Genomic DNA, 15,518 nt, shown 5'->3' on the forward strand with positions numbered 1-15,518 from the left:
GAAACACTTTTAAGACTCCAATCCTATAAATTCTAGAAAATGCAAACTCATCTACTATAATGGAAAGGCAATGGATGCCCCGAGGAGAGATTATTAAAGGACAAAAAGTAAATGTGGGGGTGATGAAAAGGTTTATTATCATGATTGATGGCTTCATGGGTTTATGTGAAAGTCAAAATGTCAAATTGCACAATTTAATGATGGACATTGCATGTCATTTGTACCTTACTGAAACTTAAAAAAATATGGTTAAAATTTAAGTCTGGATTCCCTATGCTTCAGAAGATTAAGTTTGGCCACCATACTGATTCCACCATCTTTCTCCTCATCAAAAGGCATTTGCAAAAACAGGTGAGCAATGAAGGTATTCCGAGTTCATTCAACAGGGTTACCAGCTGAGTCAGAGAAGGCCTCTTGGCTGCACTAAGCGTTCTCTCCTGTTTCCGTCCTTCCTTTGCTGCCATGCAAAACCATGGCCTTTGGTGAACAGCCCAGAGGGAACAAGGAATCCACAAAACCTTTAGATTATTGTTTTCTGACAGGCCCTCAGCTGCACAAGATACATCCTTGTGCAGGTCCTGAGAATCTCTCTACCTGCTCATCTTCACAGTCCTAGTGCCTAAACACTGTGCATGCCCTTTTCAAAGAGGCACATTCAACTCGTTCACTGGTCTCCCGCACTCTCTCTTAATATATTCAGGGTTTCTGTACCAGCAATCATTCCCCTGGCCCTTAGAATCTTAAAACCAGTGATGTTACTCTACAGAATTCAGGACATCAAGGCCCCTGGCTCCGCTGCTGGGTCTGAGGAAGAGATTTCCTTCACCAGCACCGAGCACCATGCCATCAGTGTCCCTTGTGAACAAGAGAACAAGACTATGCCGCTCAGAAGCACTGAAGGTTGTCAAAACAACCACCAACGACTGCCCCCTCTTCGGGTCGAAACTCTGACCCCACAAAATATCCTGGCATCCAAGTATAAATTAGGACCACAGAGCCCTACAGTCTTTCCTTAAAGGCTTTGAGCAGCCATGCAAAGTAGGCCCAAACTGGAGAGTTATCTTCTGCCATCATACGGTCCCTTCTGAGGCACACAACTCTGTTCACCCCTTCACGCTCACAAACACAGTTAATTTCAACACACACAGAATCCCTATGATTAATGGTGGCTTAAACAATAAGATCTTTATTGTCGTACAGCAAGAGCAACGGGAGGCAGAATGTTCCTGGGTTGGTGATTTGGAGGCTGGGAAATGCCATCACAGAGTCTCATAAGGACAGTAACAATCCTGAAAAATGTCGTCCACCTTTTCAAATCACCGACAGTCCTGCAGGACAAAACTGGGGGAGATGCATGCCCTCTCCTCAGAGAGGAAAAACGGGGAAGGAGTAAGCGCTCAGGCTATTCATTAGTCATCCAGCAATTGCCCTGACACTGGGGCACGGCCCCTGGGCAGGTTCAAAGACTGCAATGCAGCTGCCACATACCCGGGATTTATGTAGATGTCTGACTGTATGAGCTTCAACACAGGCAGATGGCACCTTCATAAGGGATCTCCTCCCGTGTTGTCACATTCATCAATTAAATACCTGCACATTTAAGGTAGTTCTCCCCTTTGAAATTTGTGAAGTCCTATGAGGTAAAGTCCTTCAGATGAAGGCTTTCTCATATTCACTGCATCTGTAAGGCCTTTCACTACCGTGAGTTCTCTGGAGAGCAATGAGGCTAGCCTTTGGTTAGCCATCTCCCACATTCTTCACATTCACAGGCCTTCATCTAAGGAGACACTGTGGTGGTTTAGGAGCTTGGACTCATAGGTAAAGAATATCCCACGTTCCAACACTCATAAAGCCGTTTTCAGTGTGAGTATTTGAATGGGCACTGAAATGGAAGACAGAGGCGAACGTTTCCCAAAGTCACTGTCCTCCTAAACCCTTTCTCCAGTGTGCACTTTTCGGTGCTTAATGAGACTAGAACTGTGGCTAAAGGATTTCCCACATTCGCTGCACTCGTAAGGTCTTTCTCCAGTGTGAATTCTCCTGTGTTTAATGAGACTGGAGTTTTGAGTAAAGGATTTCCCACATTCACTGCACTCATAAGGCCTTGATCCAGTATGTACTCTTTGGTGTTTGAGGAGACTGGAACTGTAAGTAAAGAATTTCCCACATTCGCTGCACTCATAAGGCCTTTCTCCAGTGTGAACTCTCCGATGTTGAAGCAGCGCGGAGCTTTGGCTAAAAGATTTCTCACATTCGCTGCACTTGTAAGGCCTTTCTCCACTATGAACTCTACGGTGTTCGATGAGGCTGGAGTTTTGAGTAAAGGATTTTCCACATTCACTGCACTCATAGGGCCTCGATCCCGAGTGAACTCTCTGGTGTTTTATGAGACTGGAGTGGTAGGTAAAGAATTTCCCACATTCACTGCACTCATAAGGCCTTTCTCCAGTGTGAACACTGCGGTGTTGGAGGAGCGCAGAGCTTTCGCTGAAGGACTTCCCACATTCACTACACTCATACGGCCGTTCCCCAGTGTGAATTCTCCGATGTTTAATGAGGTTAGACTTGTTACTAAACAATTTGCCACATTCGTCACACTCGTGAGGCCTTGCTCCAGTGTGAACTCTCCGGTGCTGAATGAGGCTAGAGCTCTGCCTGAAGGACTTCCCACATTCCCCACACTCATAAGGCTTTTCCCCAGTGTGCACTCTCCAGTGGTCATTGAGGCTGTAGCTTTTGCTAAAAGATTTCCCACATTCACTGCACATGAAGCATCTCTCTCTAGCGAGGTCTCTCTGGTGGTGAACAAGTGTGTGTTTGCAAGTGAAGTCCTTTGCGCCTTCCCAGTTGCGTTGCGCTTTCCTTCCACGAGAGGATGCCCCATACTCCGTCGTCCTGTATGACTTCTCCCTGCTGTGTGTGGCCTGCTGCTGGAAGAATCTCGAGGTGGCCAAGATGTCCCTCTCAACCACCCCACAGGAAAAGGGTTTCCCTGACACACACAATTTGTAGTCCTTCACAAAAGAAGCTCTGGCCATGTTGCCTCTGAAGCATTTCTCTCCAATGTGCTCCTTCTGGTGCTGAAGGTTTGCTTCAAAACACAACTGTTTCTCACATGCCTCAATCTTGTAGAGATTCTGTCCACAAAGTGTTGCCTGGTGCTCGGTGGAGAGCAAAATGTCTCTCAAGTCCTGGCCACACACCTCACGAGAATGGGCCTTCTGGGGAGACACAACTGCCTTGAAAGTCCTGACCTGGGACACGCCTTGTACGGAAACCTTCCGCTCAGGTGCCTCCTCATCCTCCGCACCATGCCTACAACCTGAAAGCAAGAAACGCTGGTGAAGTGCATGCTGCCTCTGGTGGGAGGAGGCAGCTACTCTATGCGCTACAGATGTGTGTCTAAGAACCCCAGGAACCAGTGCTTGGGAGTGTTTGCAGGACCAGGGAGATGGCTCAGGTGGAGGATGGGGCTGCTTAGCAGTAGCAGGCTACAAGGAGCACAGAATGGGAGAGGCCTCATGAGGGGAAGGACGCAAGCACGTGGTGTGACACGGAGAAGAGAAATGGTCTGCAATTCATTCCTCCGCAAACAACTTTCCAAAGGAACTTATCTCCTACGGACACACCTTTTCCCGCGCAGACAGGTGTGACAAGACCCAAGGAAATAGGACTGTAACCTGGCAGGTGGTGTTCAGGGCTGCTTTAAGAACACGGGCACACTTGGGCCGCCTGGGTGGCCCAGACGTTAAGCGTCTGCCTTCGGCTCAGGTCATGATCCCAGGGTCCTGGGATCGAGCCCCGCATCGGGCTCCCTGCTCAGAGGGAAGCCTGCTTCTCCCTCTCCCACTCCCCCTGCTTGTGTTCCTTCTCTCACTGTCTTTCTCTGTCAAATAAATAAAATCTTTAAAAAAAAAAGAAAAAGAACACGGGCACACCTCATGACGTACTATACAGCGGCCAATGTGCAAAGCACTGCAGGTGGAGTGGTGAGAAAAACGAGGGAGATGTGGATCCCAGAAACGTGAGGTTAACCCCAGGCCAGAAGTAAGAGCAGAAGCGACAAGTAACAGAGTTGGCAAATCGGCAGAGTGCCAAGAAAGGGGAAGAGAAGACAGAAATGAAATGTGGCCCCTGGCATCATAATACCAGTCAAACAGAACAGCTTCCGGTCTGATCTGAACACAGCACGGACACCGTCTTCCTCCAGGTACCACTTTGCAGGGCCTGGCTTCCTCTGAGCCGTCGTGTTGTGTGTGGGTCGGTGTACCTACTGTGAACCACCCTGGGCTCTCCAATCCAACCCCACTCCCACAATCAGCAAGTGCATGGCAACTTCACGATACAAGTGCTAAGGAAAACAGAGGACAGATGACTAGCCATCGGTATCCCAGAACGACTCAGCACATGACAGCCCATGGCAAAGAGAACTAAACAGTTCCCGGAGAGGTCTGGAAGAGGGTCTCATGAGAACAGCCCATGGTCCACGGATGTAGTAACTTTGTCACAGACAGCAAGTCCTGGCGCAGGGAGGCACAAGGAAGCCTCAGGAGAGAAAGGAAGCAGACGTGGAGCATGCAGATATCTTGCATCGAGACAAAGTCACCCGGTCAGGGAGAGGGCAGGTAAGGGGCTATCCATTAGGTTCACTGCAAGACTCCTGACCCTGATTCCTTCCCTGCAAGTCAGCAGGAAAGCTGGTGTCGGGGCCGCTCAAGGAAGGAGGGCAGTGCACTGACCTCAGCCTTACCAACCACAGCACCTACCCCGCGAACTGGGGAAGGAAGCAGTGCTCACGGTCCCTGTGTAAAGACAGACTGCTCCTGGGGACAAAGGGAAGGGCAGAGACTAGCTCAGGGCACAGGGGGTGGGGGTGGAGGGTCTTACCCAAGGAGGTTATAAGTGCCAAGTTCTCCAGCATCACATCCTGGTACAGACATCTCTGAGCCTCATCAAGGAGACCCCATTCCTCCCAGGAGAAGTACACGGCCACGTCTTCAAAGGTCACCCTGCCCTGGCAGGATGGGGACAGATGAAACCACAAAAAGCCCCTCTCCCAAGAACCCATACCCCTTTTCCCACCCACATCTACCCTATGCCCATCCTCCCCCTGATCTCCCCAACCGAGAGGAGAAACCAGGCCCCCGTGCCTGGGTGCCATGGCACCACCATGTCTCCTCGTGGCCCACCGATCGCAGGGTCCCGCTGACACAAGAGGAGGCAGGTGGACAAGCATATATATATCGAAGTTGTGGCCCTGGCATAGAGGGATCTTCCTGGCCATCCAGGTTATTCTGCTGAAAACCAGGGCCCTGGCGTCAATCAGGCATACTCCCTCTCCAAGGACACATCGTTCTTGAGACTGGATCCCACAGCCACATGCCTATGGTCACCACACCTCACTGCCCCACACCACAGAAATCTCCCTGGCCTCCCCACGTGTTACTGGTATTTTAACCACCTCCGCTTCACCCCACTGGGGAGGGCGGGAGTCCCATCTTAGGGTTATGGGGATGGCCAAACACAGAACACCTAACACTGGACAGATGAGATGGATGGCACTTCAGTAATCACAGATATTCACAGCCTGGGAGGGGACACCACAGCCCACACAGGCCCACACGGGGGTGGCACTCTGGAAAAAAGTGACAACCAGGAGCTGTAGGATGCACGCTTCACAGGATCGAGAGGGTGAGGTGCCTCCCGGTTCCTGTAAGAGGATGTGTAAGTCCATGGGCTGGTAGGGCGCTGAGACCCGTACAAAGGGAAAAGCAGGAAATGCACCTGTGATGAAAAGGCAGTTTGAGCAGGAGACCTTCCCAACAGCAGAAGAGTGGGAGGGGATCTCACACTCGGGCCGTGAGTTCCCCCGCCTCTCACCAGACAAGGTTCTCCCGCACCTGTGCTGCCCTGGTCCCCTCGGCAATCACGGTCTTCCTCTGTCCCCCGACCCTCATTCAAAGCAAGGCTCCTTGGTGGCCTAGCCCAGGCTCAGTGTCTCTCACAGGTGATCACATCAGCACGGCACACGTGACCTTACTCCTCCAGGATGAAAGTCTTCACAAAACCCTGGTGCAGTTCAGAGTGCAGGAGCACCCCATCACGGGCCTGAGTGTCATCACCTTGCCTTAAGTACTCCCGAACTTCTGGGTCCCTCTCACGTCTACTCTTCCGCTGGAAACCTTGGCCACCTGCCCGAGTATCCTGCCCCCGACGCGCTCGCCCTCTGTGGCCACCCACATCCCTCATCTCTGAAGGCACACCATCACCTACGCATCCGGTCCCGGTCCCCCTTCCTCCCACCACTTTCTGGCCCCATGACCAGCTTTACCCCCATAACCAGAGACTGCTCCTCACACCTGTGACCTACAGCTCACTCAGCTGGGCCCACACAGTAGCCATGATGTGTTTGGATGTCTCCCTTCTGAACCCCTCCCCACATTTCCAGACTTGCGTGTTCGGCGGCTCACTTAATGCATCCAGTCGGTGCTCTCCGGAACATCTCCCAGCAACATCACTCACACTACCGACCTCCTCGTCTCAGTCGATGGAGCTTCCATTCCTACAGCTGCTGAGGACTAAAACCCTAGAGATAGCCCCGAATCCTCCCTTTCACCGTGTCTCAGCCCACATTAGAAAGTCAGTGGTCACTTTTCTAGAACACATATCCAGAATCCAGTGACATCCAAGCCAGCACTCTGGTCCAAGAACCCTCACCTCGGCTATGACGGCGGCCTCCACCCTGGTCTTCCCGCCTCCTCCCTCAGCCCGTATCTCTACTTCACGCCACAGCAGGGTGGATCCCGTCGGGACCCTGGTAACATCACGTAGCTGCTCATACCCAAGCCTGCCATTACCACCAGAAGACACACCCAACTTCTCAGGCAGCCATTCCAGTCCTCACTGCCGTCTCTCTGCTCTTCGCTCCCAGCCGCAAGAAAAGAGAACGGTGGTTTCCCGAACGGTGCCAGCTGAGTGTTGACTCAGGCACGTGCACACCCTGCTACGGGTTCCCGGAATAACCGTGCACACACCGGTTGCCAGAAACGGAAACCGCTTCAGGGAACGCTTGGCTCGGGCTTGGGGTTTCTCCTCGGTCTCCAGACCCAACACTTGGGAAATGGCACTTAAGAGTCCCAGGACACAACAACGCAGAAGACAAGCGGGTGGGGGTCAGGTCGGGGCCAGTGCGGGACCGGGCCACCCCCCACTCGTTCGTGGTGGTGCCGTAAGCGCTTCTGCAGCGGCGGGAAATGGGGCGAGTCCGGCCCAGCCTTGGGCCCACAAGACCACGGCGGCTTCCACGGACTCAAAGCTCCCGGGTCCTCGCCCGGCCCTGAAGACTGTGACTCGGCTGGCTGGCCGTTCAAGCTCCGTGCCTCAGGGCTCAGGATCGTCCCTCAGGACGTGCCCCGCAGCTGGAGCCCGCTCCCGCGCGCCAGCGCGCCGGCGCTCGCACTCCGGGGCCCGCACTCCGGGGCCTGGGCCGCAGGGCCGCGAGCCGGCGCCCCGCGCTCGGCCTTCGGGGTCTGGGTGGGGGGACGGCGGGGAGGGCCCGGGGGACGAGCGCTTACCTGAGCCCGGGCCCTGGGCGCGGCCGCCGCCATCGGACTCGGTGGGCGGAGCGGACACTCGGACCTCGCGGTTCCCGTCCCGGCCCCGGTGACCCAGGTGGCGTCGCCGAGCTGCGGACCCGCAACCGTACAGCAGGGTCAGCGCCTCCTTCGCCTCTTCTCGGTCGCGTTCACTCTGTATGGATGATAACTCCCGAACCTTTTTCCAGGTGAGCAAAACCCAGATCAGAGAGCTAATTTTGCGGAGCTCAGGCGACAGCCGGAAGTCCCGCCCGCACTGTACCGGCCACGAACGGAAGAGCCTCTTTGAAGCTCTCATTGGAGAGCGATGCTGCCGCTCGACTCTTCGCATTCTGGGTAACGTAGTCCGCGCAGTTATGAAGCCCGGAGTCAGGTTCATCTTTCAGGGAAGGTCCAGGCTCCGCTGAAAAGGGCGAAGGGAAAAGGCCGATGCTGTTCGGCTTCGCTTCATATTTGACAGAATGTGACCATATTTCTGCCTAATCCTCTCTGACGCTCACCACCCAAGTGTTTGGAGACCGATTTCAGACCCAGGGAAGCTAAGCCCGCTCCCGAAGGCCAATAATATTTTTGATGCTCCCAAAGGCTACAAACCAAATAAACACATCATTCTGGAGCGTCTTTCAGTCGCAAGGTGTGTCCACGCCTGGTGGAGGCTAATAAACATTATCTTATTTCAATTCTAATGCGTTCACTCCATAGCATTAAATTCACTCGATCAAGAGAGAAAATACTCCAGGTTGTGCCATGTCAAGAACGTTGGGCCACCTGGAATCGGAAGTAGAAGGAGAGATATGACAGAGTCGCTCCTTGACTAGTCTTTAGTTAGGACACTATAGGCTTTTTTTTTTTTTTTTTTTTTTTTACACCTGGCCCGTACTTGGCAAGTGCCAGAATCCTGCCAAGTAGGTTTCGCAAGATTTTCTCCCGAATATCTGTTCACCACTGATATGTGATCAAATCCCTCACCATCACACAGGTGATCTCTGATCATACTGACCTGCCTTCAGCAAGGATCTTTTAGGTCAGTTTAGGAGGAATTTCCCTAATCTCCTAGTGATTTTCTATCCATTGACCCCCCCCTCAACAACCGTGTTCCTTGGCTATAAACCCCACCTTTTAAAAAAATCTGAAGTTGAGTCCAATGTGTCTTCCCCATACTGCAAGTTCCCACTGTCCCTGCACCTGGGGGGATGCTCCTGAATAAAGGCTTCGTGACTGTCTCAACAAGTGTCTTAATTTTTATTTTCTTTTTAAGATTTTATTTATTTATGTGAGACAGAGAGAGAGTGTGCGCTGACTCCCCGCTGAGCTGGGAGCTCGATGTGGGGCTGGATCCCAGGGCCCTGAGATCATGACCTGAGCCAAAGGCAGACGCCTAACCGACTGAGCCATCCAGGTGCCCCAATAATTTTTCTCTAACAGATCTATGTATTCTGGATAAAACATCTCTCCTGCCTGTAGAGTCAACTATTCTGTCCCATTCACTGAGAAACACTTTTATCCATTTAATATGTCTTACTTGATATCCAGATTACATTCAGTTCCTTTTAGGAATATAACATCAATCTTAAAAAGACAATAATGAGAAAAATGCTACTTTGGTATGGTACAGTGGCTGCAGTGTTCCAAGTTGAAGCATGTATGTAAATGGTTCTTTCTACCTGGAGATACTGGGAGTATCTTAAATTCATTATTTCACTGCTGCAAACTGATTATCGTTTCTTTTGTGATGCTGCAGGGACTGTTTTGCTTGAAGAATTAATATGATCTCAGGAAAACAGTTGTAAAATTCAAATTACAAAGCTATTATCAATGTTTATGTAGTGCTTGTAGGTGGTGGCAGAAATAGCTTTGGTGACACATCTGTAGAAGGTGAGAAAATGTAAGACCTCAGAGGAGTTTTAGCGGTGATGCCTGAGAACACATCAGATCGAGATGAGCGTGTGACCAGATTGGTCATTCTGAAATTTTGTCTCCAAAATGGAAATCTCCATTCTTGTAAAGTCTGAGCAATACCTGCATGGAAAAAGAATTAAAGAGGACATTTAGAGTACCCAGAATTGTAAAATGTACAGGGAAATTGAGATGTCATGTTTATTCCTGGTCTCACTGATGATCGGTGAACAAAAATTTGGTTTTAGGCACTTCTTGTAGGTGCCTGGAGGACATTGGGTCCTAAGACAGACAAAGACCCTTGCATTCTGGGACTTGTGTTGTTTTCAAGGAAGAAAGACCAGGAACAGAAAAGAGTAACTAAAGAAATATGTACTATGCTAGAATGTAGCAAAGTGGAAGGGGAAGACAAGGTGAGTCTCCTGAGAGGTAAAGTATGGGATGTAATATTACTTAGCCCAATAAGGGAGGCCTCCTTAATAAGAGGAGAAAACACTTGAAATTGTAAGGGATGAGCCTCATGGATATGTTTGCAATAAGTTCTGGGCAGAATAAAGCAGTTTCCTAGGTTATTCAGTCAGTGCAGCCTTCACGGGTCTCAGCAGTGGACGGCCTGGGATGCGAGGCCAGTTGACCTTTCCTTTACTTGTCTTACTACAGATACACTCAGGGCATGTGGGTGAGAAATCCTGGCTCTGTCTCTCAGAGCCTGCAAATCTCCACTGAGGTGGACTGGGTGAGGCCTGGAACCAGTCAACGTCACCTTTCCTAGAATTCTGATTTTCAGAGTTTCATCCCTGGACCCTCACCCAGAGTGTCACCTAGGGACTCTTGAAAAGCACATTCTGAATCCTGAACCTGGCCAGATCTACTGAATCAGGCACTTTGTGGATCAGGCCCAAGTGTCTGTGTTTTAACAAGCTTCCACATGATTCTAATACCTATTCAAGAAATTTCCACCAATTTTCTGCTGTGTTGTGCAGAAATATGTACCTGCATTTTTTGTGACTAACAGATATTCTGTCTAAATTTGTAGAGTTTTAAAACTGAAGTTGGCAAAAACAAAAACAAAGAGAAAAACAAGAAACTGAGTCAGTACATATTTGTTTTCCTAATAGAAATGAAAGTATAAAATGTTTTCTATCTCTTATTGAAGGAGTCCTATCCCATATACAGTTATAAAGTAGTATGTCAAAAGTCTCAGATAGTTAAATCTCCTGGAGAAAAAGAAAGTTTGCAGTATAGCATCCTTTTAGAATGGCTCGTGCACATGGACTCCACTGAGTGTCTATATGTTAAAACATGTTCCTGTACAAGCTGATTTCTGTAGTAAAAATAAAGTCATATTTTGTATACAGATCAGTACTTTGCTGTCTCATTTAACAATGTATCTTGGACAACCTAAAGCTACTTCAACCTTTTACACCTGCTACCTCCTAAAGGCCACACTTAGTAGACCTGAAGCTGCCTCTTTTATTTATATTTTAAAGGTTTTATTTATTTATTTATTTGACAGAGACAGAGACAGCGAGAGCAGGAACACGGGCAGGGGGAGTGGGAGAGGGAGAAGCAGGCCTCCTGCTGAGCAGGGAGCCCAATGCCGGGCTTGATCCCAGGACCCTGGGATCATGACCTGAGCCGAAGGCAGACGCTTAACAACTGAGCCACCCAGGTGCCCAGAAGCTGCCTCTTTTAAAAGACTCCTTGCGGGTCACCTGGGTGGCTCAGTCGTTAAGCATCTGCCTTCGGCTCAGGTCATGATCCCGGGGTCCTGGGACCCAGCCCCACGTTGGGCTCCCAGCTTAGTAGTAAGTCTGTTTCTCCCTCTGCCCTTCCGACTGCTTGTGCACTCTCTCTCTCTCTCTCTCTCCCTCTCTCTCGAATAAATAAATAAAATCTTTTAAAATATATATACAAATAAAAGACTGCTTGCGTTTCATTGCATGCTCCATGGCTGGCCAGCTGCACTGGGGAAGCTGGGCCTACCTACTGATCTCGCCTTGGTCCTACCAAGATCCCTTCTCAATGGCCATGGAAAACTCTGTAGAGGTACCCAAGGTGGTTCCTTGACGCTAGAGAAGTGGGATTTGGGAGAATAGCCCTGGCTCATGGAAACATGTGGCTTGGGAAAATGAAAGATGTAAGGGCAGAGGTCAGGAAACCGCTTCCTGGGTGGCCACCTGGTTATGCACGGTATGGAGCAACAGCTGTGTTGCACTCAATTACTAAAGGTAAAAGCTACCAATGGAATTTACAAATGGATCCAACTCCTGGAGACTTGGTTTTGTAGATGCATTGAAAAAAATAGAGGAGAGTAAGAAAAAAAGCAATATGCAATTCCTTGATTATTGTTGTGTAATAGCTAAATGTAATTTAATAAGAGGGCTGGCAGAGAGAAAGCAAGGAAGGTGAGGTCTCGTCCTTCCATCCTCCTCTCAGGGCATTTCCCAAGCTGCACGTGGATGTGGAGGCAATAGAGATCATAGCCAAGGGATATGAAGGCAACAGGAAATCCCACTGCTTAGTCCTTGGGAGAGGAGATCTCCATGGACAGGGCTGACCTATAGCCTCAGTCTGGGCTCTTTAGGTCCCCTTCACCACAGAAGCAGAGATCACCACTCTTTCCCAGCAGAGGTCAGGTACAGACAGGTGACATCATCCACAGAATCCCATGTTCCTCTTCCAGAGGCTGAATCCTCACTTCTCACTTTAGAGGCTAACTCCCAACCTGTGGCACCTGGCAGTGCCCCTGCATGTGGGGGGATAATCTTGGGGACCTGTTGAAGCCAGCATCCATCTTGTTAGTTCAGATGAAAGAAGGAACACTGTAGGTCATATTGTCCCCATGCACAGCTGGACTGACCATGGAACATGCAGACACAGGCCCAAGAGATAGGAATACTTGCTTATCATTCAAAGGAATACGAAGGAATGCAACCCTGTTAGCTTATGTATGTATAAGTGGTTAATTTAGGCACATACAAGCAGCTGACCAGCACTATCCTAAACACATAATCACCAGATGTACCTAATGAAACCTGTAACATAAGAAATTAATATATTTTTCAGATTTTAAGTCTTGTGAGATAGAACAGACCTCTGTGGGACCAGATGAAAGGGCACCAGAAGTATGTAACATCTGTTAACATGACTTTATGGGCTCCCAATCTATAGCATCCACCTTCTCTGGAGATCCCTACTCCCATCAGGGAGTTCAGGACTTTGAGCATTAGCTCCCTGTTCTCCTGGGTGGTGCCACCAATAAATAGCTGATTTTTTTTTCACCTTGGAAGCTGGGTGTCAGTCTTATTGGCTTGCTATGCATCTGGCAGATAAACTGTCCTTTGATTCAGCTACACTCTTTTATGGACAGGATACAGGTAGTATGATGTGGCCCTTGCTTCTGCCTTCTGGACTCTAAGGAGGGCAGCAAGACCAAACAGCACCCCAACCATAGGGATCTGGAACCTAAGGCTTGTGTCTGTGTCACCAGCCTCCTGGCCTTAGTACCTTTAATATTTGGCCCAATTCTCAGTACAGGAGACCCCTGAGAGTGGCCAGGTGGACAAGGGACTAACCCAGAAGTCTCCACAGTTTTCTGTGGGCTTGGAGGAAGGACCTTGGGGGCACATAGGAGAGATTCGTAGGCTGGGCCAGCCGGCCAGCCACGGAGCAGGAGGACAATGAAATGCACAGCAGTCTTTAAAAAGAGTTGGGTTTAGGGCGCCTGGGTGGCTCAGTTGGTTAAGCGACCGCCTTTGGCTCAGGTCATGATCCCGGAGTCCCGGATCGAGTCCCACATCCGGCTCCCTGCACGGCAGGGGGTCTGCTTCTCCCTCTGACCCTCTTCCCTCTCGTGCTTTCTATCTCTCATTCTCTCTCTCTCTCAAATAAATAAATAAAATCTTTTTAAAAAGTAAATAAATAAATAAAAAGAGTTGGGTTTAGGTCTAATATGTGTGGATACAAGGAGGTGTGGATATAAAATGAGGAAGTGGCTTTAGAATGTCCGAGATATATAGTTAAGTGAGAAAAGCATAGTGCAGCTCTGTATACAAAGCATGTCTTCACTTTTAACCACAACAAACAACTTTTATAGAAACAAATCTGAATTCAGGACCCAGACAGAATGACACACACATGTGCAGACTCAATTCTAAAAGGATAACACTATACAGTAAGCCTCAGCTTCTCTGTGTATTTTTGTAATTCTGTCTACTCTGTCACATTGTTTCTTTTCTCTGATACTGCACAATGTTTTCAAGAATGAAGAAAGAGATCATTTTGGAGAAAACCATCAGAGTGTACATTCTGGTCATGTGTTCAACCTAAATATTCCTGTTCTCGGACATCACTGCTAAATCTTCTCTGAGGTCTTAACTTTTTCCCCATCCACTGATGTTTCATCAAATCTCTGTCTGCCATCACCTTTGAATCACTACATAGCCACTGGTAATAGCTTTCTGTAATTTGCATTTTGCAGCTCTAGTTCTGAGGTAATACCAATTCCCCATGCAGAACAGTCCCTGCAAAAGAAATGGTAATCACTTCCAAACAATGAGACATCATGGTTTTAAGTACTCCAATTCCTTGGAAAAAGGAGAGCAGCCTTTGCATACATGCTCCCTCTTTGAACACTGCAGCCTTTGTCCCCTTCTAAAACAACATTTATTACATTGTTCTTTGATTGATGGATGTTAGATTCCTAAAAGGAACTGGGTTTATGCCAGGATATGAAGTAAGATATTAAATGGATAAAAGTATTGTTCAATGAATTGGACACAAAAATTAGTGATCAGATTAGAGAGATGTTTTCTATGGGTGCATTTTTTAAAAACGCTTGCTTTAGGGTGGCCTCACATTCATCCTATATCTTTTGTGTCACGGCCCTATATGAAGTATTTTTACCTTGTCTCTGACCTAACATACACAGACTGACAAAACTGTCTCTAAGGCTGCTGGGTGTATTTCACTTGTAGGATGATAACGTTTACTAGGTTCTGCTTCCAGGGACACATTTTGTATCTAAATGACTGTATAGAATGATATGTGCCTTTGGGAGCATATGAAATGGTTTTAGCTTTGGGACCACGCTGAGCATCAAGGGGTCTGAAATAATGTCTACAAACACTTGGGTGATCAGTTGCAGACACCACTTCCCAGAGATCTGGGTACGGATCCTTTAAGAAGGAGCGAAGCCGCCCCCCCCCTGCCCCGCCCCCGACCTGGGAAGGAAGACCCTAATCGCCAGAGCCCTTAAGGGGGCATGGCCTTTCCTCCCAGAGGTCGATGGGAATGTCTCATGCGCGTCCTGTGTGTCTGTGAACTACATTACCCAGAAGAGCGCGCGTCGATGGACGGCATCCCTGACCAATGAAGGTAGAGAAAAGAGTCGTTTCTGCGTGTGCCCCTAACGTCGGGGCGGAGCTTCCGGCCTCATCCCCCTGGCGGTCTTTTTGCCTCTTTCATGCCTGTTCATCGGCTAATGTTCTGGAGCGCAGGTTCGGGATCGGGGTGACTCACCGAGAAGGCGCGAGGGAAGGCGCTGTCGCCGCCGCACACACTTGGGTCCGCGGCTGGCGACGCCGCCCGGGCTGCCCCGCGCCGGGGGCCGAGACGAGGACCGCCGGTCCGGGTGTCCGCTCCGCCTGCCGTGTCTGATGGCGGCGGCCGCGCCCCGGGACCCGACTCAGGTAAGCGCTCGTCTTCCTCCCTCCCCCGACCCAGACCCCGGAGGCCCGAGCGCGGGGCGCCGGCTCGCGGCCCTGCGGCCCAGGCCCCGGCGTCGGACGGGGCGGCGGCGCTGGGCGGGGGCCCCGTGTGCGAGCGCCGGCGTGCCGGCGTGAGGAGCGGGCTCCGGGCCGGGGGGCCTGAGGCGGGAGGAGGCCGGAGGGAGGCTGGAGGGGGCCTGAGGCGGGAGGAGGCTGGAGGGAGGCTGGAGGGGGCCTGAGGCGGGAGGAGGCCGGAGGCAGGCGGGAGGGAGGCTGGAGGGGGCCTGAGGCCGGAGGAGGCGGGAGGGAGGCCGGA

General features: G+C 50.2%; 2 protein-coding genes across 3 annotated transcripts in view; one reads left to right on the top strand and one right to left on the bottom strand.

Moving 5' to 3' along the window:
- Positions 1–1,166: 1,166 nt before the first annotated feature.
- On the bottom strand, positions 1,167–6,913 carry LOC141371782 (uncharacterized). Its single transcript, XM_073888996.1, has 2 exons — positions 4,888–6,913; positions 1,167–3,322 (listed from the first exon to the last, which is right to left on the bottom strand). The coding sequence occupies exons 1-2, from the start codon at positions 5,282–5,284 to the stop codon at positions 1,929–1,931; spliced, it is 1,791 nt and encodes a 596-aa protein (XP_073745097.1). The 5' UTR covers positions 5,285–6,913; the 3' UTR covers positions 1,167–1,928.
- Positions 6,914–7,576: 663 nt separating this feature from the next.
- LOC112806852 (uncharacterized) overlaps positions 7,577–15,518 on the top strand; it is a 16,713-nt gene continuing 8,771 nt past the window's right edge. The window contains exon 1 of one of the 2 annotated variants that reach the window (XM_073889005.1): positions 7,577–7,783. In XM_073889005.1, the coding sequence (XP_073745106.1) occupies positions 7,754–7,783 (30 nt within the window). In that variant the 5' untranslated portion in view covers positions 7,577–7,753. Of the gene's footprint in view, positions 7,784–14,939; positions 15,185–15,518 lie in introns of those variants that run through there. The other variant, XM_073889004.1, reaches the window with a different exon arrangement.

This window comes from Callorhinus ursinus, unplaced genomic scaffold (assembly GCF_003265705.2).
Source record: "Callorhinus ursinus isolate GAN/ISIS: 27379988/994484 unplaced genomic scaffold, GSC_fseal_2.0 scaffold100, whole genome shotgun sequence".
NCBI lineage: Eukaryota > Metazoa > Chordata > Mammalia > Carnivora > Otariidae > Callorhinus > Callorhinus ursinus.

Bases quoted from the DNA above. Each gene is read 5' to 3' on its own strand.
- LOC141371782 (XM_073888996.1), bottom strand. From the start codon at position 5,284: ATGGCCAGGAAGATCCCTCTATGCCAGGGCCACAACTTCGATATATAT. The intron at 3,323-4,887 runs GTAAGACCCTCC...TCTTGCTTTCAG, and splicing joins GGCACTTATAACCTCCTTGG to GTTGTAGGCATGGTGCGGAG.